Source organism: Stegastes partitus, unplaced genomic scaffold (assembly GCF_000690725.1).
Source record: "Stegastes partitus isolate 25-593 unplaced genomic scaffold, Stegastes_partitus-1.0.2 Scaffold350, whole genome shotgun sequence".
Lineage (NCBI taxonomy): Eukaryota > Metazoa > Chordata > Actinopteri > Pomacentridae > Stegastes > Stegastes partitus.
The window spans coordinates 344,540-371,663 of NW_007578081.1; the positions used below are offsets into that span (position 1 = coordinate 344,540).

A 27,124-nucleotide genomic window follows, 5' to 3' on the forward strand; every position below is an offset into this window, starting at 1 on the left:
GTCATTTTGAGACGGTTCTGACAAGTTATTACATACCAAGTTGTGCGTCAGTGATTCTGATTCATTAGTGGAAAAACAAACATAAAGAAGCAACAGGAATGGGATGGGAGAACATATGTTTGCTCTTTTTCAGGGTCAGACTGAGGAGAACATAGCCTAGCACAGCACTCTTATTATAGTTTTGCATACATACCTTGTCTCTGATTCTGCTGCAGCAATTATATCTAATTAAAGTCACCCTTAAAAGGGATGTTTCTTTATCTGTAGTGTCACAGATAAGGAAATGTGCACCCAGGGGTGAAAGTATAAAAAGGTACTATTAGTGTTTAATCACTTGTAGATTACTGCGTTATCAGGATGATCTGGGATTCATCCATCCTTGATGTTGAAGCATATTTTCCCCAGAAGTCTGTTGAGCTTTGAGTCTGTCCTCACGGCCCCCCAATTCCTGCATGCTCAGGAGAGCAGCACTAAAATTCAGTTTTTATCTTCAATTTCAAATAAGAAAGAGATCCTTTAAAGAGAAGTGTCTCTCTGAGGAGAGACTGATGCAACAAAGGTGGCAAAGTTTTCTGTGATTTTCGCTTGAAACTGTTCAGATTTCACGTATGTATGAATTATTCTTTGGTAATGAGACTTTTAATATGTTGGTTTAGGACCAACTGATGCATATGTTTGAATAGTTTGAGTCACGGCGGTGCAGCAGTTAGCGCTGTCGCCTAACAGCAGGAACGTTTGGCTCTGCTGATCGGCTGAGGCGTCTTTCTCTTTGTGCCCGTGTGGGTTTCCTCATGCTCTGGCTTCCTCCCACAATCCGAAGCCATCATTTTAGGTCAGTTTTAGGTGATTCTCAATTTGCCCTATTGGTGTGAGTCTCTATGTGATGAACCAGTGACCTGTCCAGGGTTTATTCCATCAAGGAAACGTTGTATAGAACTGACAGATGGATGGAAATTTGAAGTCTTTAATCTGTAGGTTTTAAACCACCTGCTCAAGAAACGGTCAAGATGTTTGAAACGAAATACTCTGCAAATAAATGCAACCTGCTTCAGATTTGAATTAAAGTAATATCTTGAGTGATGGCAGACTTTTGGAAACTGTTTGCATGTGCAAATAATAGTTGCAATTGGTAGAAGATGAGATGTGGTCGTATTTTAGTGAAATTATTGCACAGTTGCCAAAGGAAATGTCAGTTTTTTATGGTTGATACATTTCTAGTATTATGTATCCCTGAAATCAGCAGAACCACGACAGCATGTCAACTGGATTTACTTACTACATTTAAACCATTCTGTGATTTTATCTTTTGATCCTACAGTCTATAAAGTTCAGGCTTGAGCTGCAGCTCACAGTTGATCCCGTTTAATGATAAGAAATGCTGTAACTCCAAATCGGTTTGGTTTACAACCGTGCAGCAGGCAATCACGACAATGTTAAAGTTCTGTTTAAACACACAATGTCTGGAAAACAATTTACTTTTAGTGCGCTTTTAAAAAAGTATTGCACTGTTGTAAATAAGTAGTATAATTTTAATCTCCCCTGGGGGTGAAGCTGCATTGCCAGGGTAGACCAAGACTTGGAGATCCCTGTCTGTTCCTCTAGTCTTAGCCTAGCTGAACTTCTTTATGTGCTTTTTTTTTGTTGCTTTAACTGCACACAACCTCAAGCAAAGGTGATTCAATTAGAGGTTAAAGAGGCTTTTGGCAGCAGTTTGTGAGAGCAGAATATTTACGCTTCTTTTGTGGCTGTTCCAACTGTGGATCGTACCACACAGCAACTCGGTAAACATCCATAATACTGTACATCTGCAATTTTTAACAAACCATGTTCTGGACCTGACCTTAAGGTAGGTCATCGTGAGGTGCATGAGTTTGTGTGTCCTGAAAGATACTGATGTTTTCCCCAAACTGCATGCAGCGGTAGTCCAAAATGTTCAGCTCTTCTCTTACAATATGGTGTCACTTAAAGGCCGATGTGGTTAATAAAAATCCCTCCGTCAGTATCATCATGTTATCGTCAACCGTTTCTTCGTCATCCATCTCTTGTGCCTCGGAGCTCGTCTCCAGATAGAGTACAAATTGAAGCGTGTGAGGCCGTTAATCACTTTCTGCCTCCATCGGCTCATCTGTTGCTTTGGCAAAGCTGCAGTTTGGAGCTATTGGGCAGAATAGTAACACATGCAGCCTGTGACAAATGAGTGTAACTGGGTGAGATCACAAATAAAGCCATCTTGCTGTTAGTGTTTTAGTTGAGGACATACAATATGAATGTGTTCACACCCAGCAGATGAGTAAATTAAGCCACGGATCTCAACTTTGTTCATACTTTGTCTTGTACAGTCGCGACTCGATGATCCGTCACTAATTGTAAAACCTTCATTTATGTCAGATATCAAGGCTGTCGGATTGTCAAGACGGAGGTCGAGATACAAGGAGGGCTTGATGCTTGAAGGCTCATTTGCTGTTAATATTTATTGGTCATAGTTGTTCTAATATCTAGTGTATTGTTAGAACACTACGCATCGCTGTACGTCACGCCTAACTGACCGGTGCGCTTGTGCACGTTCCGGCCACTTCCACCCCGTCAGAGTGCACCTCTGGGGTGGAAGTGGTCGGAACGCACAGGCAGTACTTGGCTGCTGATGCTAGTTTAGTTAGCGTTCACACTTCTGGCAGATGCGCTCGTTACCATCCATGTTTACTTCCCTAAACACTGAGCACGCTCGCTGCCTGTGATGTCGTCGTGTCCTCTTCTGTGCATGCGGGACACTTTTGGGTCGTATGAAGTTCACACAGCAGATCACATACAAGTCGCATTTAATTGGAAATGTGAACAAACAAAATTGGATTTCCTGCAGTGTGATTCCATCTGTGGGATTGTTCAGTCAGATAATACGCCGTTGTCCTGATTGGTGAAATAAAATGTCATGTCGGAGTCAGAATCCAAGGCTGTCGGTATGTTAAGGCTGTTTTTCATGGGTTCCATTTGTTTTTCCTAAAAACCTGTCGGATAGCAAGGTTTTCGAATTGTTACGGGTCGGATTATCAAGTCACGACTGTACATCAGAAGGTTCTTTGATATACAAATAGGTAGGAACAAAACATGTAATGCAGCTGGTCACAACACATATAACAGGTTACTACAGCTAGTCAGATGGAAAATTCTGGACAAAGAAGAAAGATAAAGATAAAGATAAAGATAAACTTTATTCATCCCGAAGGAAATTGTTTTGCCAGAGTACAGTTAAAGCAAGCAAAACAGTTAAAGTAAACAAGTAATTCCAAATAAGAATAAAAATAAAAAGTAAAAAATAAAACACAACAAAAGTCATACTTCATCACACATTGATGCTCTCAAGGTTGAAACTGAATATTGAAGGCAGAACCTCTTCAAATTCAATTTCAAAAACATGTCCACACTTGTGAGATAATGCTGACTCTTATACTACCCACCACCGTGAGCTTTTGTCTAATCCGAACCAAGTGTTTCATTCACCAAAGAAACCTTCACTAGAGTTTACTCGCCGTGACCGTGATCTCGTTGCCTGCCTTCATTGTAGTTGTCATGCACAGACACAGAGGTTTCATTCTTTGAGTTTTGCATAATCAAGAAATATAATTCTTGCCCTTAGTTTGGTAAAAATAGCTGTTTTAATGTTCTTCAAAGCTTTTTAAATGTGTGTGCATGACAGAGCGTGTGTTTGACTACATTTGATTGTATGAGTTCCTAAAGTGACAAACCAACCATTACAAACTTTCTGTCTCATTCTGATGCTTCAGGAGAGCAGCCATGTGTCACAAAAACTGTATTGTGGCAAAGACGCACTAGCTAGGAATAGAAAGTGCTCATAGAGTAAACAGTTTCTATTGATTCCTTTCAACTTTTTAACGTTGGAATTCATTGTAGCTGACAGGAATTCAAAGTTTTTACAGCCGTCCTTCACGACTGAAGGGGATGAGTGTTTGACAGTGGAATAGATTTTGGGTAGAGTATGACTTTAATGAGGCTGTATTGCCTATGTGTCTACTCCAGGAACTGTCAACAGCTGATGTATTTATTTTCATGACTTCAGTTAAATCTGCTCCACGCTGCAGTCAGCGTAGCAGTGTCTGGTCCGCGTTTCCTAACAAGCTCGACTCTGCCAATCTACCCTGGACAGCGTCAGCCACACAGCGTTATGCGCTGATCTTGATTTATGTTTGGCTTCTTTCAGTGGACCAAAAATTCTGAAAATTACTCCGAAGAGACGAAGTGCTCTGCTCTGGCTGGTAAACCTTATTAAAATGTTATTTGGGAGGTGGGAGGAGGAAGCTGGCAGGGGGAAACATCGGCGGTTCCAGTTCAGCAGAAACCATAAAGTCAAGTCAATCAGCAATTTGATGTGGCAGACCACCATATGAATATTATTTCCACCAGCCGCAATACGCTTGCCTGAGTGATGTAGAAAGCACATGGAGGTTGGGGTAATATACCTGACTGTAAATGAGCAATTGTGTGATGGATTTGAGTGGAACCAGCTGTCAGGGGTTATGTACGAGAGACGGGCTGGGATCACACCGGTTTCCAACTTCGACGTTTGTTTTCACTTCTTTTATTCTGCTTTTCGGTTTTGTGTCTGTTAAAGAGACTTGTCAATCCTGATTCAAACCAGGGGCTGTCTGTATACGTTGCCTGCGTTCCTATCCATCATAATGTGAAGAATGCCAGCTTTTGATGGCTGTACGATGCTTTATTTCAAACCGCTTTTGTTTTTAATCAGTTTGTTTCATTCTATAGCCCAACACATGATGCAGTCTGAGCAGTATTTTTTTAACGCGGTCGTCCCAGATTTGTATTGAACTATTTTTCTCAACATGTTTGTTTAGAAACAACATGCAAGTCCCTTTAAAACCTATTTTTATTTCCACCTTGTGTATGAACGTATTTAACAAATGGAGATATGTTTTATTAGAGAGCTTCAAAGGTGTTGGTATGCTTCTTTTTTTTTTTTTTTTTTAGAGCAAAGCTATCACTAATCTCCTGCTGCACTCTGCTCACAACACCCACCTGTCACACAAAGCTCCCTTAATTATGCATAACTTTAAGCCCTAATACAATTTTACAGGATGAGTTATACCACAAATTCGCATCCTTTACCCATAGCAACCAATACCTTTTGTTTTTATAGCAGTCTGTAAACAGGTTTAAAATGTAAATTAGCCATTGAACTTGGGGGTTCTATGGGGATTTATTCACTTTTGGAGCCAGCCTCAAGTGGCCATTCTGCAGTTCTTATGTTGATGCTTGTAGTTAACGCAGCGAGAGTGTATCGATCTTGTCGTCTCCTCGTCTTGGCAGGAAAGCACACATCACGTTTTTTCTGCTGTAAATGCAAGAAGCATTTCTAATGAATAATTTATTCTATACCGACTGTGACAGTACGTCAGGGGATATTTCCTTCTGCAAAATCGTGCTACAGTCACTGCTGTTGAAAGCTATTAAGAGTGCAAACACAGTTCATCAGACACCAGTTCTGATCCAAACAAATTATAAAAGATACGACCGACTGAGGTCTGGACACTACAGGCGCTCTGTTGTTTGATGTGTCTGCAGGCTGAAGGTGTAGCTGACTGGCAGAGGTTTAATTAGTCTTCTGGTTGGCACTCCTTGCCCTGGAGAAGCTCTCTATGGCTTCACCTCTTCATATGAACGCAAGCCAAGTGCTTTAAGACGCAAAAACAGACCCTGAAGACACACATTTATGCATACGTGTGTGTGCGTGTGTGTGTGTGTGCCTACTCAACCTGTATGTGTGTGTGTTACGAAACTAACCGACTTCTCAGGTGGGACGGACTATTTGTGGGCAATTCGGAGCGTTTGAAACATGATGAGAGAAAGAGCTCAATGCTGCCCCGACACCCCACAGCAGCATCAATACGTCTCCACTGCCAGACAGGCCTTTTTCGGAACCAGCCTTAAGATCCTCAGCCAGCACATACACACCTTATCGTTTAGCTAAGGCTGTTGGAATTCTGGCACAAACACACTCCCACACAGAGTGAAAGCCTGATGACAGAGAGGTGAGCAGAGGTGGAAGCTGCCACTGCAGTGGCTGATGTCAAGTCAGTGGAAAAAGATCAGTGGGTGCAGCTGATTGGTTTTTACTTGAGCTTTGTCTAAAACACGATTTCTCCGGGCTAAGATTTGTGTTGGTGCACATCAGCTTAAATCTTTCTCTAATTCTCTGAAACAGAAAATATGATGCAGAAATCAAGTATCTGTGTTATTCTTAATCATTTAGTAACAGCGAATTATTTACAAAAAGAACCAACTCTGTTTATCTAGAATCTTTTATACAAGCAATGCAACACAATAAGAAGTGATTATCTTTAAAAGGAGAAGTGGTTTGGCTTCTTGCAGTAGCAAGCCTGTGGAGGAGATAAAAAATGCCTGTGGGGGTGAGATCTAATGACTAAATGAAGTTATGGTCGTCTAATTGTGTCTTACAGCCTTTTTCCAATGAAATCATCTTTTATTTGACTAACCATCTAATTAATATGTCACATTTAATGACCTTTAATTAAATGTTTGAACTGGAAAATGTTGTCATTAAAGATTTTCCATTTGGTCTCTCAAAGCCATTAAGCAACCCCGTCAGTGTCAGCAGTAACGGCTGACAAACATGTGGGATGGACGACTGTACGGCTTATTTACTGAGCTCCGGATGGATGTCGTTTCCTTCTGATATGATGCAGAGACGTTTTCTGGTTAGATTTTAAACTATATACAGACTGCTGCAGACTTTAAAGACACGGGGATGCAAAAAATATGTTTAGCAAGTTGTAATCTCATAATATTAGAGTATCTTGTCTTATACAGCAAATATAAAATGCGTTTAAAACAAAAGCACATTTCTAAGAGATCTTATCTTTTCTGGTGCAAGTCAAGTAGTCACAATAATAAACACAAGAAATCCTTTAATCACATATAAGTCTGGGAATACTGTAATAACAAAGCTTTTATACTTACCAGTCAGTAACTACGGTATTAAATTCAAATGCCATGCAATGTCAGCCATACATCTTTATTAAGGTATACTTTATGTACAATAATAAGTTATATATACATTTACACTTTGGTTCTGTGAAGAGTTTGTGTGTTTCTACATGTTCTGTTATACTGTATGTGCTACTGAGGTAAGTAATTCATGTTTGGCTTCTGTACATCGTCATATCAGCATGATATAAGTCAGGTCTGAAAACAGTTCATTTCAATTCAGTCCACCAATTAATGTTTTTTTCTTTTTGTTTTTTTTTTCAAACAAAACTTCAACAGCATAAAACAACAGCAAAAAAAAAAGAATCTGTTTTGAATTGAAGTGGACTCGATGAGGACAAATCTGCTCCGAGAAGAATATTTAAGTGTGAGCTTTAGATCGAAGACAAACAAATTTATGGATACACACTTAATGAGCATGCACATTAATTAATTTAAAGTACTGGAGTCCAGCCCCAGATTGCAATGCAAATTATGAACAAAAAGGCATTAAGGGGGAAAAAAAATAAAAGAATCTGTGCAGATCAGACAGGGGACATAATGCAGACAACATCAGATAAAGACCAGTCCTGTTCCCAAGACGTCAAAGTGAGTCTTGGCGTTGATTGGACTGTGGAGCTTACTCCTGAGTTTGGAAGCTTAACTGCTACAGAAATCAGGTGACTTGACCCGCAGCGTCTTCACCGCGGACATCATCACTGTATTAAAGTTAAAAATGAGGATTAACTCGATGCTGCTCATGAGCTTTAACCCCGAAGCTTATCAGAGCTCTCTGTACTGTACGTACAGCATCTAACGGGCTTCAGCTGCTTTTCAGGACTCACACAACTGCATATTGTTCTCATTTGCCATATTGGTCCCATAGGCGAGAGGGGAGCTTAAATCCTGTCTGAGCATGACTGAGCCGACCACAAAAGCTGAATAAAATCAGACGTTATAGAACGACCGTAGAGCTGCCTCCGTCGCGGCCGGCACCATTCTCCCGCCGCTCACAGTGCAGCAACCCCTGCGGGCAGTTAGTCATTCCTCTGCCCTGGCATCGCTCTTTTTAAAGCAGGCTTTTTACAGCTTTTCCACTGGGCTTTCAGTGGTTAAGTGGCCCTAAATGCTTAATTAGGTGCTGGAAATCACAGGCACTTTGCACCCGCTCTGTAAACCACAACACTTCAGCCTATTAGGGGCACGGGGAGCCACACGCCAAATAATTAGGGCTGGCGGCGGCACTAGACCGCAGCATCGGGGAGCACGAGGGGGGAAGAGGCAGAGTTATGAGCAGGGTCACAGACTGGGTCACTGCTGAGGAAGTAGCTGCAGTAACAGAGTAGGCTGATCTGCGCGTTAAAGTTGTAGAAAGAGGATTGCGGACACGTGTGCGAGTAACGCCGCGCTCGTTCGGTGTATGGGATTAATGCTCCAACACTGAACACACCACGTAAAATGAGTCCATGTGTTTTGGGGTTTTAAGTGAGGTGGTTGGTTGAACTTTTCCGTACACTACATCTGCTTGTGATCACCGATTCCACACTTACCACACATATGTTAATCAATGAATAAAACTTGTGTTTTAAACTAAACAAGATTGCAGGGTCAACCCAAAATTGATATTTTCCTAAAAAAAAAAAAATCCACAGAAATAAAAATATCACGATCTGCTCTCGTCTACTGTTGCGTGTTTTCTGGTGAGATCCCAATTCAGCAAGAGACACAAGGGCGTCCACAAATGCCCAAAGTTCACAAGCGAGTTTACCAGATAAAAGCTGAGGCGAACGATGCTTTAGCATTTCCAGCTGTGTATAATAAGCGCATTTTAAGTAGGGAGCTCGAATCTGCTGTCTTTCCTGTGTGATGACAGCGCGGCCAAAAGCACAGTTATGAATTTTAATTGATGCTGTGGTTAAACTAGGTCACTTTCTTTATACGGACACAAACATCTGGTTTCTTCGACTGCGGATGAAGGACAAGGATTTGGTCCCGATCAGAAGGTTCCGTGAGAGTGCAGCTCAGAAAGCATCCTCGGTCTGAAGGCACTTTGTTGCCGCTGCCGCAGTAGAGCTGCACAGCGACCATTTCCAGCAGCACACCATTGCATCGTTATGAAAAGTTTTTTTTTTAGAAATCTGTGCTAAATTTCATTTTGTAAAGAAAAACGTGTTGTGTTGCGTCCAGCGCACGCTCCACTGAAGTTCTGTAGCACTTGAGAAAGACAAAAACCACATCAACGAATTCTGATTATTATGTTCTTGCAGAAGAGAAATATCTGAAAACAAGTGAAAAACCTGAAGCTGAGGTCTTTGATTATTTCATTTCTCTCAAATTTAAAGCGGACTATTATGCAGAAAACCCATTATAGCGAAAAAGGATTGTGGACAGGGAGTCCACTGACATTCTTCATGTGATGGGGTAATGTGTATACTGTATATGTGCTGTCCTTGTCAGAGCAGCATCTGTCCTTACATACATGTGCTCTGTAAGGCACCCAAGTCTCTCAAGTCTCTCAAGTCTCTGCTCCACCACATATCTAGACGCTGGCGCAGCGCTGGGATGGAGACGGGCAAGGTGAAGGACAGACTAACTGGCTGTGAAAGCTGCTGATACCCGGGCGTCCAGCCACCGCCGCCACCTCGCCGCTGCCCAGCACGTCGGCGCAGAGCGACTCCACGGCGTCCAGCCTCTCGATCTGCACCAGGCGGGTCAGGAGGTCGGGGATGCTGTAGCCCGCCGTGCTCACCCTCTCAAAGAGCTGCAGGCCGTCGCTCATGCCGCCGATCTCGTCGCGCTTCAGCCCGAAACTTTCTGCCAGGTGCCTCCACGTCTTCACCACGGCCGCCTCGCTGCTGTAGGAGGAGCTCAGCATGCGGCTGGCCTTCTCCAGGCAGTCGAAGGGGAGCTCTGTCGGGCTCAGGCCTGGAGAGGGAGAGCAATTCAAGAATTGGAATCAAAGTTGGCTGTCAAGGGTTTGATGGAGCTGTATTTTTTTTTTCTCCAATCCTGATCTGCGTTTCAGCTTTTTTTGCTGGAGTGTTTTGTCCTTTTAGACGTCTCTTTAGCTACTGTGAAAAAAGGTGGCATCTTTGTTCATCTTTAGTCATTTTTTTAAAGTCTTCACTCCAAAAAATCCAAGAGCAAAGTGAGGTAATGACTTCTTTTTCAGGAATTTTCTCAGTCAATGACATTTCTCATTTCAACACAGTTTATAAAGAGTTCATTTTTACCAGAAAAAAAAAGTCAAATCCCCCCACAGTATGAGCAGAAATCAGTTCCTGATTACAAAGTTGGATAAGATGGACACTTTCCTGTAAGTGACAAACTTACCCTCAGTCACATTGCAGGCTCTGGCATACAGATCTAGAATCTTTTTCCTTCGGCTCTGTAGCATCTGTGTGGTAAAAGCCAAGCAGACAAAAATAGCGTTATGAGGCTTCCAGATGATAAAGAATCTGTTCATAATCTTTCAGAGCTTCATCTTCCTACCCCTGGAGTTTTATTGTTGTTGTTGATCGCGTTCACACTGCTGATGTGGTTGCTGCCGGCGATGTGGTTGACGTTGTTGATGTGGTTGGGACTCGGGAGGTTATTGGCCTGGCCGGGCGCAACGGCACCGGTGCCGTTGCAGGCACGGCCGCGGTCCAAGAGCCCCAGAGAGAGCAGGCAGAGGTCAGGTTTGTTGCCCAGGTTGACGAGGCAAAGGTTGGGGTTGGGGTTCGTGGTCTCGGCTGATCCCTGTTTATCTGATGCCGCCTCCTCGTCGCTGTCAATGCTGCGGCTCAGCAGCTGCTCGTTCTCTGATGACGCATCGTTTTCACTGCAAATACAAACCATACAACTTATATCACTGCTTTCTGTATTGGAAGAACTACTTAAAATGTGAATGGCCTCCTGCAAATATTTCACATGTTTTTTATTTCGTAAAGGCGCACAACTGTCAAATAAACGTGCACTCTGAGTGTGGACTGCACGCAGAGTTTTGTCCAAATGTTTGTTAGTATTCCAACATCTATGCAACAAATCAGCTTCATAACATCCGCATTTTGTATACCAAACTTTGACCTATTTTTGGATTTTGGAAATACAGTTAACTTTCCAACAAGGAAGCAGTTGAGCAATCATTTAGCCTTCTAGCCCTATAGCTCACTAACTGACAGTTTTTGTTACCTTTGTGCAGAGCCACTGTCACTGTTTCTCCATTTCTAGTCTCTATAATGAGCTGCTATATCGTCACATTTATTCTACAGGCGTGATGAGCAGCTCTTGGTGAAAAACTTCAGACCAGGTTGAGGTAGGACGTATTAAAGGACGGTTGCACTGAACTATAGTTTTAGACGAATTAACTGGCAGCTGAGAGAATACCCCAGTTTCCTGACACTCTCCTTTCCGCCTCAAACATCTCCATGCATAACCATAATTTGCGGTCCGTATGTAAATGGCGACAGGTAATACACACAGAATGACTTGTGTCTTCGCGAACAGGAACTCGGGGACGAATGAAAGTGAACCGGAGAAGAATGCTGTTTTGTTGCCACGGCTGCTGATGTTTCTAAGCAGTTCCTGTGATTGACTGAAATAGCCCTGCATTTTACAACATGATACCGTATAATATCAGTTTATTACCCGTCTACTCTCTCTCCCTGCCTGCTCCGGATTTTCTCGCAAAAGCACCTTGTTGACAGAGATGCTTAAGAGAATGCCATTGTTTCAAAGTCCCACGCTCTTTTCCTGAAAACACACACAAAATGGCATTGTTTCCCAGACATCTAACACCCACTCTGGCAGCTAATGCAGTGAGTTAGCACATCCTCTGGCATGCTGCTATACCACACTATTTACCACTATTGATGCTGAGCAGCGTGTGTGTGTGTGTGTGTGCATGCATGTGTGTGCTTACATGTCTAATCTACTCTCTAATTTGCGGCTCTTTCATTATATATTGGAAGCAGCGTATCAATCTAAGCATGCTTAGTGCAAGCGGAGCACAGTGATCGCTGAAGGTTTGTGTGCAGGACTGAATGCTATCATGTGTTTCCACACTTCCCTCTGCGCGTTGGCCACCGCCTATAAAGCGGCATTGTCTTCACTCGAGGGAGGAGATGTGTTCGGAAAGAAAGAAGGTGAGGAAACTGTCATTCTTTTGTGGTCTGCCGGGACATGCTTTCACCTGGTGGTGGTTTTAGGTGAAGCCTGGAATAAATACCCCTATCCTCCCTTGACAACTACCCCCTCAGTCCGTCTCTCAGTGCCTGCGAGGCTTCGGGGCTCATCAGTGCGACCTCATACCCAAACCAAACCCACCTCTCTGCCTGCTCCAAAGCCACATAATGGCTCTCTGCTTCATTAAAAGCAACAAAAACTCTACTGAACTTGTTTTGTACGGTACACACATATACGTATAGATACAGGAGAAGGGGGGAGAAAAAAAAAAAGGCCAGCAGCAGTGATACTACAACTGCAGCGACTTGTTCTGTGGTGGCTTAATTATGGGCAGATGGTGAAAAAAAAATGATAAAAGATTCTTTCTGCTGAGTAGAGTCTTTGCGACGCCACATCCAAACGCACACACACACACACACACACACATATATGCATTAGCATTGTACATCTACATGCACATGTTCATGCTTTTTATTTTTTAGTTTTCTTGTGTGTTAATCGCAGGTACATAAAGGTAATGTATGTTTGATTTGCAAAAACTGACTCCAAGCTGGATTCAGTGCCAAACTTCTGCACATTACTTGTAAAATCAGTGATTTTAGTTCTTTTTTTTAAGCCAATCTGATGAACTTTAAGCTTCTTGAATGTGAGGCTATACTGTTTTTAATCAGCCGCAACAATTAAAACCTCTGAAAGGTTTGTTTTGATCAAGTTGTGATCGTCTCGTTACAACGCAAAGCTCTGCTGGAAAACTCCTGGCGTTCATGTGGATGTTACTTTGACATGTACCACCGAAATATTGTTGCTGACTAAGCACCCCTTCCCCCCACTGCAACAGCATTCCTCAACCCCACCAGCCTCCCCCAGAATGGTTCACAATATACACTTTTAAAATTGCTCAGGAATGTCTCGAGGAACACGACAAAAAGCTCAAGGCGTTGATGTGACTTCCACATTTCAAAATCCTGATCCAGTCTAGCATTTGTAGAGTGCACCAGAATAATCCCAGTCTATGGAAGACCCAGCCCACAGAGCCCAAATGATCCAATGCTAAAATCATCTAGCACTGAAAAGGACCCACACAATATTAGGCAGGTGGTTTTAATGTTGTGGCTGATCCATGTGGGTCAGTACCTGAATAATGTTAAGTTTTGGATTGTTGGTCAGACAGAAAAAGGCGCCTGAAGATCTTCAGCAGCTGGAAATTAAAGGATGAATTTTTACTGATGTTTTAAAGAGAAAACTAAGTAAAAGTAATGTAAAACCTGTGAATCAAACATATGCAGAGGCTGTTCAACCTGCTTGGTTTATAAAACTCATTTTACGGCTCACTGGTTGAGATAAAGGCAAAAAGTCTTAAATGCTTTGACCAGCTCCGTCATTTCAGAAGTTCTGAGCTCACCTTCATCTCCGTCAACTCTTTGTTTTACAGAATCACATCTCCCAGTAGGAATCTTATTTTGTGTAGGTATTGCTGAGCTCATAACGCGCTGCGTGTCAGCTCGCACTGAATCGTGTTTTCAGACTTCTGCTGCTTAGAACCATAAGCTGCCTGGATTTCACCAGTAATCACTGAAAATCTTCTTATTTTGACTGATCCAATTTGTTCAGATAGCGGGAGGCTGGTGCAGCCGCTTGAGAATCGCAGCTTTCTCTCACCTTTTCACCGTCTTCTGAGGAGGAGCTTTCAGCTTGTCAAACTCGTCTTTCTCTGCGTAGATCACCACGTTGTCTGAGAAGAGAGAGATGCTCAGGTTTACAAGTGAGCCTGTTAATGCACAGTGCAAGAAAAACAGAAGAGGCGGTGATGATAACATACCAAATATTACTATAATTGCTCAAGTGGAGGCTACAAGTGGCAATTAGAGGATAATGGCAAATGGAATTTCACCTCATTTTTTAAGATTCTCTTGAGTCTTTCGTGCTATTTCCCATGAAATGTACATAACATGGCTTTAATTATTGGTGATGTGTCATGTTGGTACACATAATCCACCAATCAAATCCCAGAATATCCTCCACAAAAAAATATATTATGAAAACACAAGTTTAGCAAAAATCACAACCCTTTTGTGTGTGACAATAAACTAAAACCACATCAGTGACGTAAAATCAGAAAAGATCTCACGTCTCGTTTTGATCTTTTGTCGCCAAGCAAGACCGCATTAGTGCCGTTTTTATTAGATGCCGCCGTGAGTTGGAACGCACAAAGCGGGACGGATTACGGAGGCTAAAAGGTTTTTCAAACAAGGGGAACTTCACTGCACTGAACAATGTATAAAATGATTACAGTGAGTATTATGTGAAATTACACTTACATCATGGATACTGATAGGGATAGACAGCTTAATGAGTGAAATCCTAAGTGGAACAAATGCCGCGCTGGTGTGTGTTTCTGCGTGAGAGTGTGTGTGTGTGTGTGTGTGTGTGTGTGAGAAATAAAGCGCCTGTGTCTTTCATCTCGCAGCCTTATTAAGTCAGCGTCTACGTGAGTGACAGTCAGCTCCGGTAGAGCTCCGAGCAATGGGCTTCTCTCCCACACACACACACACCAGTCATCTAAAGTACACTCAGACACACACACACACCCACACACACACCCTTATGATAACCCAACATTAACTTAACAATGCAGACATTTATTTTAAATAATACTCCAACCACTCTATTATGCTTTTTAGCTATTGCATTTTTAAGTAATAATGTGTCTGTGGCCAGGGATGCAGTTAGTGTGTGAGTGTGTGAGAGTGTGTGTGTTCTCATTCACACCACATGTAAGCGGTTAGTCAGTCAGTCTGGGAGTGAAATTGAACAGAGCATCATTGTCAGGAGAAATGGCGCCTAAAGCAACGTATGGCTTTAGCTTTTGGAAGCTTCACATTCCACCATGATATACTCATCACGCTGCACGTCCGTCAGCCTCCACACACACACACACACACACACACTTTGCATACATTAAGCTGCAAGTCATAAATATGCACATACATACTAAACTGACACATGGAGCCAATGATGTATGAACATTCAGATGTGAATCAGTCAGATCTGATGATGAGATGATTATGTTTCTTTGATGACATATTTAACGTAGACTCGATCAGCACCGCTGTGGTTGGAGGGCAGATCTTAACACGTGTTCACACTCCAGAAAAGCTGCCCTGAGTAAAGCAGAATTGTGGAGGAAACTTGTTTTCACTGTGGGATGGTTGCACAAAGATACGCAGCTTCAGTTAAACAGAAAAAAATCATTATCTGCTGAGCCCAAAGCGCTACAGGTGAGCTACACTGTGGTGGATGTTGGCTCGTCCGCAGATAGCATCCAGTGTTTGGATCACACATGAACACATGAACGGATTTAGTGAAAATTATATGTATAGTTAATAAGTGCTGGGTGGCATCTGTTCACGCTTCAGCTGACTGTCACACACACCGACTACCTCTGAGTGATTTCTGAGTTGTTAAAGCTAACAGTGGAAGCTCTCAAACTAATTATAGTTTGTGTCGTTACTATAATTACACAGCTTTATGTGTCCTTGTAGTATTTGGAGTGCATTTTTTTGAGTTCAGTTTGACCTCAGCTGCAGCTTAAACTGCGTCGGTTGTTTAGTGTATATTTTAAAACTGCGCCGCATGCAAGCAGTGTTTATGGAAACACAGTAATGATCAGTTAGTGAGTGTTTCCCCGTTTATTTTCACAGATATGAAAACACTGGAGCAAAACACACACAACTCTGTCACTGAGTTGATGTATGTTCATAGTTTTCTTTCTTTCTTCAATTTATCCTCGTCTCTCTCTCCAGCTTATAAGGAATATTTCCTCATATTACTTTTGGAAGTACAAGAGCAACATCACGTGTCTGCAGACTGTATTACCTCCATACAGTAGCCTCACAGTGCAGCAGCTGTAAACTAACTACAGCTACCTTTGTTCTCTGCTGACTTTTCTTGTTTACCCCGTGGTTTAGGAATGAAACCTGAACTATTGCCTCACAGTTGCATGCCTCCCATAACCAGTGTCTGTCCAGAATCATATAATATAGGTGGTGAATCAATGACAAAAGACAATTCTTCAAATACGGATGTTTCTGCAAAGAAGCTACAAATTCTAAATTCTTCCTACATATCTTTAACTTTACAGTTCAAAAGATCTGTACAACCGCCACCGAGTCGGTCTGCGATAAAATGTGACATATGGTCACACTCACATTTCCCTTTTGTTCCTGAGTTATGGTGTTGAATAACAGCCAGAAAAGTGGTTTTGCAGAACATAATGACGCCACAGTGAGGCTGAACGTCGACCTTTTGGATGTGAAAACTCGCCACTTCATTATTTTTATCCTATCAGATGAGCTATGGCATGTTTCATAAAGTTACAGTGACCGGGACCTTTGACCACCAAATTCAAAGCAGCTTATTCTTGAGTCATTTTGGATGATTGTGCCAAATTTGAAGAATGCTCCTCAAGGCCTTTCTGAGATCTGATGCTCTCGAGAACAGGACCCAAGCGCACGGCGCCTTTGTCCTCGGCTGTCACAAGCGCAGAGGCATGAAAAGCTGCTTTCATGGGTGGTCTTCTTTAAGATGTAAATCAAGTTAGTGGCACTTTTGCTCGCACATTTTTTCGTGGCACATTTTTGTATTGCATTTGTGTGTTTTTGAATTTAAATAACTTGTTTGCAGAAACTTGATCAAAGCCCTTGTGCAGGTTTTCCGACACCAGGATAAGATCGTGTGAAAAGTGAACCAGCAGCCGCGCACGAGAGCACAAACGTGGATAATGTTGGTGTCATGAGGATATGATTAATAAGATTACTTATAATTACAACGAGGCAAAGACTCTTAACCTTGATATAAGAGTGCATGTAAACAAATTAATCAGCTTTACAGTGTGTTTGTGTGCATCGTGTCTCACCAGGGACTTCTTTCTTGTCCTCCTGTTTGTTGGTCTGAGCCTCGACTGCTTTCACAACTTGTCCGGAACAACACGCTGCACACACACACACACACACACACACACACACACATATGAAGCGTCATGAAACACAGCATAATTTCAGCTGTAAGATGAGACTGTGTGCTGGTGCGTATGTCCTACCCTGACCACTCGGCTTGGCCTTCAGGATGTAAAACATGATGATGAGAACGATGGCGATGGCCATGATGAAGATCGTTGACATGGCAATAATGAGAGCTGTTGCTAGGTGACCCTGTCCTGGAGAATCTGAAAAATGGAGGCAAATGGAGATGTAAAGCGTTGTGTGTGTGAGAGAAGGAACAAAGAAAACAGACAAAGGATGGACGTGATGGATGGAGGCAGATGAAGCCTGTGTTTGTGTTTTTGATTGTGTTTACCTTTATCAGAATGAGGGAATACAGTTGTGCTGCCAGGGTCGATTAGAGGTTTTCCCTTTGGCTTGCTGGTTTGTGTGCCTGTAAAACACAGAGATTCAGCCCTAATTCATTAAATGAGAATGTATTAGTGAAGACATTTTTGTCCTGCTGAGCTACTACTGAGTGCTGCTGGTAGAGAGTCACACACACATTACAACATTTTTTACATGAAATCATATAATAAAACATTTAAAATGCAAAAAACAAGCAAAGCATGATCTAATTTATGAGAGTTATTTTCCATTATTCTCCATTTTTGTTATGGCACCCCAGCTGCCGCAATCCTACCGTTGAGCTACATTTAGGCTTTTTTTTTTTTGTTAATATTATTATTATTTACAGTGTGTGCCAGTTTTGATTAAAGTAATAGTCTGATGGTTCCATTGCCAAGCGAAGTCTTTACAGTAAATACGGAGCTACCACCAGCTGATGATTTTAGCACAAAGACTAGAAACGGGAGAAAACATCTTGCCTGGCCCTGTCCTAGGCACAAATTAGGCAAACGTGTTCAAACATACGGTGTATACAAGATTTAACGTGTAAATTAATTAGCTCTACAGACGCACACGGAGAGCTTTTGCTACCTTTTGACAGGACAGGGCTAGATGAGTGGTATATAGCTTCTAATTTAAATCTTAACAAGAACGCCAAATGTTGAACTAACATTGTTTCGTCCTTTTCTTCCATAAAACACTTCAGACTGCTCCGAGGGGAAGGTTACCAAAAAGCAGCATGTTTTGAACCTTTGCTACTCGTAGAGCTCACATCCTGTCTTTTACTGTTGGTGGCGACACGTAAGCTTTGGCATTTTACTGATGTTTCTACTCCCCAAATCCTCTCGCATGACATCATTTTGCGAGCGGTAACACTTGACTAAAGCGACTCTTCCTCACTAACAGCAGATGAACTCCATCTCTCTCAGACCTTCTCCTGTCACCGTAAAGAAACAGTTTTATCAGGCGGCGGGGAAACGAAACAGCTTTCTGTCCAGATTTGGCTCTGTTTTCTATCCATAGCTCCCCAAAATCCTCCTCCCCTCCCTCTTTTCTCCCCCACTGTGTCTCTATTTCTGGATTATTCACCAACTGTTTTTCCTCTTTCCTAATGGAGGTGTAAACTCCTGGCAGCTCATAAATCAGCTCTTTTAATCAGTCTTTCATTTCGCCGCGTTGATATACTGGAGACCTCTTTGGCATGTGCCCCGCTGCTTCCCCGTGGTCTCATGTCATCACACACACACACACACACACACACACACACACACACACACACACACACCAGTGCCCTGTGGCTGCAGACATTAACTCCGGGTATGTGTTTACACTCTCAGGATAAGGATATGAGCCTGAACTGGAATTCTGTTTAGAGTCTTGCGGTTTAATCTCTTAATCATGTCTCAAAGGCTGAACACACACTGCAAAATGATAATTCTGCAGGGCAATCTGGATATTCAGGTCCAAACATACCGAGCGCAGCAGTCTAAATATATCTGTAAAACAAAGCATTTTTTTGTTGGAGGTGAGAACTGTGATACCTCTGCAAGCGGGGATGAAGCGAAGGTTAACTTCCATCATGTGAAACCGTGATATCGAGTCACGTCTCCGTTGATCGTGAGCAAGTAGGTGTTTAGGTGTGTTTGTACCCACTTTTGGACGACGGCATCAAAAGTCAACAGAAATCAAAAGGTAGAGACGGGGGGTGATGCTGACAGCAGACCTGCCAACGAGTAGCATCGGCGCAAGCACAAACACGCTAATCATCTTTCTTTCTCAAACCCGCCGAAGTTTTAATTATCACACACAGAGATAGGCAGGAGCCAGGGTAATTTACAGATTACATGGCAAGTGTCAGCCTGCCTGCACCCTGAGCAAGTAGAACTCCCAGCGTTCAGCTCCTTTTTTTTTATTTATTTACTGTAGGAGGGTCCATCATTTTGAAGCTCTTGTCTGTAGGGGTTCAATTCAAATATGCCTCGTTTACCAGATGGATAGAAGGATTTTATCTCTTTTCCAAATAGTGACACTTATGTTGTCGTAGAAAACAATGGTAAATGCAACTATATTAACTTTGGTTATATTCATGAGAGTTATACATGAATGCAAGAAGTGGCTTTTCCAAAACGGGTTTTAATTAATATGAATTCACAATAGAGTTTCTTGCTACACTCGCCAGTTTTTGCAGCGTTGCATCACTCTGCCTCTCTCGCTTGAACTTCTTTACAGCATCATTCAATCACTCATTTCCATGCCTGGGAGAGACAATTAGGTTACTGTTGAAAAGCAAGTGTTTATTCACACACAGACACACACTCGCACACACACACACACTGTTGCTCCGACATCACACCCTCTCCTCTGCAGGCCCAGGCTGCTTTTTGGGGTTTTCATCTTTCAAAACATACTCATTAAATATGACACAATAACAATAAAATTTGTTTCCGGCCTCCTCAATTATACTCAAAGGGGGTTTTGAGCAATTATGGGCCCATAAATATCATTCCCATAACAGTGTGCATCAGTGAGGGTCAAAAACAGAGCTCAGAGCCCCTCGTTTTTTTTTATTTTTATTTGTCACATCTGGACAAAACCCACAGAGGGCACAGCAGGACACTGCTCATCGGTAGCAACACTCATCTTATGTAACTTTTTCCTTTTTGTGGCTTTTCTGAACTTAACACTGAAAAATGTGACACTGGAAGTCTATTGTTGCTGACAGACAATAAATTTCGCTGCTAATTTTTCATACTAAATTGATTGACATTGACATTTTTTGTGCCAGTTATCCACAGTATCCAATTATATGCTAAGGGATTGAAGTCTGATCATTCTTATAGTGCTTTTAAATACATCTGAAGGCTTTTATCCGAGGACACAAGATGACAATTGATTCACACAAGCAAGACATACCCAAAGGCGATAATATGCAAGTGTTTAGAAATGAAAAAAATACAGTAAAGCGCAAAAGTCAGGCCTAATTTTCAGTAATGCATCATCACTCATAAATGCTCACCAAATTTTTTATTTGTATTTTTTATGCTCTGGCATCAAACTTGCTTACACACTGTCTCATATGGTCGCAATATGCCCGTGTCACCACTGTCGAATGCGAATACCATTACAGTAAAAATTAAATAATCGAGTCGCAGCGATAGTTGGCGCCATGTTTGCGTGCACACAGACAGAGGCAGGATAATCAGCGAGGCAGCAGCGTTATTGATGAGCATCCACACACCCCCAGCGGAGCCAGAGAAAGCAGTGATCCAAGGAGTGATCCACGACTTCTTTGCATCCATCAGCGAGGCCCTCTGACAGGGGGGAGGACAGTGACCAGAGGCTCTGGGAGAACTCGGCACAGCTTTTTGACCCCCAGTTGTTTCCTCAAACTAAATCCAGGCTTTAAAAATTACGCTACATCTGCTTTCAGACAGTTCAAACCCCGCTTTATTTTGTTCCGTTTCGACGGAAAACTTTAATGTTTAGTAGCTTTTAATCCGGCGGAAATCGGCTCTGCATTTGGACCGAGAAAGCTTCGACGATAAATTTAATAAAGAAAAAAGGGGAATTCATAGTGGAAAGATGATGTTTTGGGGGGGAGGGGGAGGGGAAATGAACTGCAAGGAAGTAAATAGAAAAACAGGGAAAGATAAGAGAAAAGAAGAGATTTACATTACTTACATTCTTTGGTGTTGCGAGGTGCGTTCTGACACGAGTGGCAGACCATCCCGTAGACGTTTCTGGGTTTGTTTTCCAGCAAGTAATACCTGGAAGATATAAAATACATGGCTTAGACTAGCAACTTGTTAGACGATACAACTCGGATACACTACACGTGGTTGAGCTGCATCGATGCCGTTGCCACTATCACAATCTTTTACTCTCTCATAAGTAAGGTAGCAACAGAAGTAAAGAACGGATTAAGCCCGTTTTAAAGATCAGGCAAGGATTTTGAAATACAAACACAACGAGTAAGTATTATCGGCAGGTGGGGCAGGTATGCAGCGTATGGGGCCTCCCTGCCTCCCAGACATACTGTACCTACACAGTGCAGAACTATGGGGAAGCAGCTGAGGTGAAAAGTTTGACTCTGCAAAGAAATGTACATAATTGATGGCCTGAAGGCACAAAACATAGCTTGGTACAGTTATGGCCCTGAGTCACGACGCGTCTAGAGAAGGAAAGGAGAGAGGGAGGTAACGAGCAGCCAAGTCTGTGAATGGCTGGTCGACGTATTAAATCATTTAGGCTCCAGGGTATGAACAGAATATCTCAGTAAATACAGATGATTCCTCCAGCCGGCAGGTAATTAAGTGATGCCTTCATATATCTGGAGTAACGTCAAAACAACTTCAATCTCGCAGTTTGGTGGATGGAAATATGAGGAGACATTTGATTTGATGTTTGTCAGGGACTTATGCCGTTAGATATTAGTCACTGTGTTTTAACTACAAGTACAAATGTTGTTCAATCACTCACGAAGATGGGAAAACACAATTTTCATTTATATATATTTAAAGGAATTACCTGCTCAGTACTTGTTGTTCAAGAGAAGATATTTAAATGAATGTATTTGAAAGATGAGCAGTGAAGACCAAACAGTAAATGAACATTACTGAGTTCGAGCAAAACGGGACTCGAATGCAACCAGTCAGTAACCATCAACAACTCCAAAAAATCATTTATTATTTCATCATTACAACAAAGTATGATTCAGCAGGATTTAAATTCCACTTTGCTGAGTCAAAGTAATCGTGTTGCCTTGTCTTATGCCCCCTGCAGACTTCATAACCCTTCATACTCTCTTGCCTTATCTTGAAGAAAAGCCCTGCGACAGAATCCTAGTTTTGAATTAAAATATGCCAAAGCGTTAGTATGAAATTTCAGTCCAGTGACGCCACAAAACTCCCGCCTACCCCAGCTTTAAATTCCTCTGAAATCTTTGTTTACTGACGGCTTAAAAAAACTAATTATTTCAGGGAAAGCAGCAGATGAATGACCCTTAACAACAAACATTTCTCTGTTAAGATACAGGCTTAAGCTGCACTTTACGGCAACTGTTGAGGCCTGTTCCGTTCGGCGTCGAACATGTATGGACTCTGCTAGCTGCAGCGCGCAACACCCACACACCTACAGAGCAGCATATACGGCGCAGATACAGACGAAAACATGACCCAACACTCACTTCGCTAAGAATCACAGTAATCAGAAGCAAAAACATCCTGACGGAGAGCCAAGATAACTAAAGGACAGCAGAGCAGCATCCAGAATAATGATAGGACAAGGAGATTTCAACATTAAACTAATGGATTGGGAGGGTTCCCGAATGTCCCCAAATCGTGAATCTCTCATTTTTATGACGAATCCATCAACGCCTACTTTATAATACAGTATATTGCTAGATTTCCCACATTCAATCAAATATATCAGTTGAAACATGATTAAAGGGGGAAAAAAAACTGAAACAAACAGTTTGGTGTTGACAGTAAGTCAACGTCTCCAGTGGAACGAGAGGAGAGGGACTGATTGACGATGCAAAGGACAAGAGAGAGAGACGGGGGAGGGAGGAAAGGAAGGTCTGGGAACATTTAAATGTTCCTTATTGGTTTAATGTGTCGATGTGACAGGGGCTGCATAGACAGCTGCCAAATGCAAATGGAGGAAGAGTGCAGGATTTAGTGGGTACGCACACAAAGTGAAAGGATGTATTAAATTAAAGGGAGCAGGGCAAAGTACTAACAACTCAGGGCACATTCAGGAAAGTGGATGCATGCATGTGCAAGTCAGATTAAAAATGTACAGCTCTGCATGTGGAGAAACAGATTCAGTATAATGTAAATGTATGCACACAGATGAACTGCATCACACGCCACTGTTTTGTTTAAAAAAAATACAATTTCCGAATGTGAATTGAGGCACATCCCAGAGGAAACGTATCACTAGACGGGGTGTATATGCATGTGATTGAGGATCACCGATCTGAACGTCTGGTTCAGCCGGCAAAACGTGCATCAGGCCAAGTAAAATAAACACGTCTCATGTATCCACTTTGATCAGAATGAAGTGCTCCAGTCACAGAGGCGTTTCACTTTCCATTCAAAATAACAGCTTAGGCCCTATACGGGTTTTTTTGACAGGCAAAAATCTGTGAATTTGAAAATGTTTATCCTTCCAGAGAATCCAAACGCCGTCTCTGCACGCTCAGCCGCTTCTATTTTAGTCGCATGCACTATTTGATCTTTTGTTACTCAATCGCTTTCTACCGCTGTTGATGTATTCCTGAGGGGATGATTCCAAGAGATTCTGAATCAAGTCAGGTGCCGTAACTTCTCCAGAATTTTCTGGTGTCGGTGTGCGTGTCGCAACACATCTCGCTGTGAAGCGTATAATCATGGACACTTTATGTGGTTATTTTAGTTAATACTCATGCTCATCACTTAATGTCATGTAACAAAAGGTAATGTCAGGGTGCTTCTAAAGGGACTCTGACCATTATTAGAGCTGCAGGAAAGTTTTCTTTATGAGCGGGTCCAGTTTTTGTTTGTTCTTTGCGACAGCCCATGCATGTGATTCGACGCACATACATGCCAGCAGGTTCACAGCATTTCAGGTATCTACAGGTGGCAGTAATGCGCCAAGAAACACAGCAATGCAGCAGGAAAAGGAAGAAAAGAGAAATAGAAAGTGAACATAGATGTAAACAAATACCGTTTTGAATACACACAATTCATGTTGTAATGTAAAACTTACTTAACTACCCCCCAAAACTCATCTCTATGTATTAAAATGACATATTTTCTATTAAAATAATCACTAATCAGGTTAGATATAACTCTACATTGCATGCTTGGACCTATGACATCTATTTTCTACTATTTGCTGCAGCTTAAGCACACCAGCTCACCTTCAATTCTGCTCAAACGCTGTAAAACTACTCCACACAATAGCAAGTTGTAATACTGGAGTAATTCCCCCATAAGTGTTTGAGCCAGAAAGTGATTCTGAACAAGAATAATGATACAGAAAGCTGCAAGTCGGCAGGATTGGTTCCTCGGGTTTGTTGAATATTCATGTTTTTGTCATCACGACAGTTTTAAGGTGTAAATACTGAGTCTTAGTGTCAGCTGCTTATTTTGCTAATGATGTGTCTTTTAGCGTATAAAAAAAACACACCACAAGGGCAAAAATAACAACTTGATTTTCACTTGACAGGGTCTTCAAGGCTTCTTGTTTTGCCCGTCTTTCATGTGATGCATTTTGCCCCAAACCTGTGTTCTACTTACACAGCAGGCGCACTAGAACAGAGTTTGCATGTCAAGTGTGCACGTTTTTGAAAGGCGCATGTTGCAGCAAAATTTCCTTTTGACCTGAATTAAGTGAATTTATCTTGTAACAAGCACAAACCTTGGCCTCACTGTTATCATAGCATATGATGATAGTAAAGTTGAAGCTGCTATAAGTCTGCATTGTCTTTCTGAACACGAGCTCTGTTTCCGCTACAGCTCCTCCAGATTTCCACAACGACGCACAGCCGCTCAATGCATATATTTTTAAGGAGACACACAACACAAGTCGACATATGAACAGAGGCTGATTGTGTATTGCGCTAGACTTGGATCTTACAGTTTTCCAAATATTTATGATCTGAACCCGATCATCAATGAACTGTAAATCACTAAAGGCTGCAATTAAAGCATTCCTTGATTTGCCAAGACATCCATGTGTGCATTTGGCTGCACTCACCTCATTATTACATCCATACCACCGCCCTCTTCATCTCTACCTGCTCAGTTTTTTATGAGTTGCATATTTTTGCACTCCTTTTTGCTTCCTGTGAATGAACGTGTTTATTGTCTCCTGATGTGCTAATATTTAGTTACAAGGTAAGGGTTGTATCATAATTCACTGAGTAATATTTTGAGTAACGGTTGCAGTTTTTCTTTTGGAGATCTCATTAAAATCCCATTTCTGAACGCCAAGTGCAAGCTGCCCTTCACTTCCAGGGTGCAGCACCTAGAGGGCAGCACCAGGCTCAGTCCAGGAGCTGACTGCATAATGATCTGCTTAACTACTTCACACAGTTTGTGTGTACACAACGCACAATGACAACCGCAATGCACTTTTTTTTCCCACATTGCCATTTTCCTAGTGGCTCTAAATGTAAAGAGAAGATTTTTGAGGGCTCACTGAACCGTAAAGCGGCTTCAGTGCCCACGTCTTTGTGTGGTCACTTTCTAAATTAAAGTTTAGAAAAATAAAACAGTATGTGTGCATGTTGGTGTGCTTTACCCCGGTAAACAGGGTCCACACTCTGCGTCGCTGTCCGGAGTTCCCGGTACGCGGACGGTGGCTTTGTAGAGGGCATCGCAGTCTTTATGGCGTCTGCAGATCTCATACTTTCCTTTGGAGTATTTCCCCTGCGGGCACGGCACGCAGGCAAAGTCCTCATCCTTCACACCGTAGCCACAGGTCTGCAAAACACGCACATAAATTCATGAAGCCACATCCGTACTTTCAGCGCCATGATGAATTGTAATTAATACGTCTGACATAACGTAGCATTAGATGAGCTTTCCAGATGATGGAGATGATTCACAACTGTGGTGTGGACACACACATTCAAAAACACACATCTGTTTCTATCAATGTCCTTCACCAGTGTGGTATTAGTCTTATGAAATGACAAAAGAATAATCTGATTGGTCACAGAGATCCCTGTGAGTGTGTGTGCGTGTACAGCTCTCAATGCCTGGTAGTGTTTAGGATGACCTACTCATCATTCTGTTTTCTTGCATCCATCTCCTCCCAGTTCTACATGGGTAATTCCTCTCAGCAGGGAGGCTGAACAGGCCACACACACTCACACACACAGATACAAAAACATACTCTTTCTCTCTCTTTTTTTTTTTTTGCTCCTTCTTTCATCTTTCATATCCCTCTTCCTTTCATCTGTCTATTAAAACAAGCCTGTGCCTCGTAGCTGTGGGCTACAGAAGGCCCACTCCTAAAGAAATCTAATATTCTTTCGCTTGTGTTTGACGTCCATAAGTCTCAGTGTGATTGTTTGATATAAAACTGCGCTGAGCTATCGGCAGGATCTTGTCGCTTTGGGTTAAAGCTCACTTTGGATCTTTTGTGCTGCGGCTCTGCTTCTGTTCATTTACTCAAATTTACTCCGGAGTGACTGAAGGCTTCTTCGCTTTCAAAGCAAATTTGTCGCCTTTTTGAATCGTGTTCAGTGTATATGTGGGAAAGAAGGAGGAGGGTAAAATTTAAAACTGAAAAAAAAAAAAAGCAGGGACCATTCTAGCATTGTTGCCTTTATTTTAAACTTGACAGCGAAGAGGCGTAGGGAGAGCGGGAAGATGATGACGTGCAACAAAGGCTCCGAGCAGGATCAAACCAAGGAAGCTGCGGTTCATGTTATGCATCTCAAACCACTATATCTCAAGGGAACAAAATCTTAATGCCGAGCAGCTCCAACACACGACGCGGGCCAACTCGAAACATCAATACCCAGTTCTTTAATGCGTCCTCACCTCACCAGCACTTTCATC

General features: G+C 42.2%; 1 protein-coding gene across 1 annotated transcript in view; it reads right to left on the bottom strand.

Moving 5' to 3' along the window:
- Positions 1–6,944: 6,944 nt before the first annotated feature.
- The window catches only part of edar (ectodysplasin A receptor), a 40,350-nt gene continuing 20,170 nt past the window's right edge, over positions 6,945–27,124 (bottom strand). The window contains exons 4-12 of the mRNA XM_008284186.1: positions 25,857–26,038; positions 21,249–21,334; positions 17,536–17,613; positions 17,279–17,404; positions 17,096–17,170; positions 13,840–13,912; positions 10,507–10,837; positions 10,348–10,411; positions 6,945–9,939 (exon numbers count right to left, since the gene is read on the bottom strand). Of these exons, the coding sequence (XP_008282408.1) occupies positions 9,554–9,939; positions 10,348–10,411; positions 10,507–10,837; positions 13,840–13,912; positions 17,096–17,170; positions 17,279–17,404; positions 17,536–17,613; positions 21,249–21,334; positions 25,857–26,038 (1,401 nt within the window). The 3' untranslated portion in view covers positions 6,945–9,553. The remainder of the gene's footprint in view (positions 9,940–10,347; positions 10,412–10,506; positions 10,838–13,839; positions 13,913–17,095; positions 17,171–17,278; positions 17,405–17,535; positions 17,614–21,248; positions 21,335–25,856; positions 26,039–27,124) is intronic.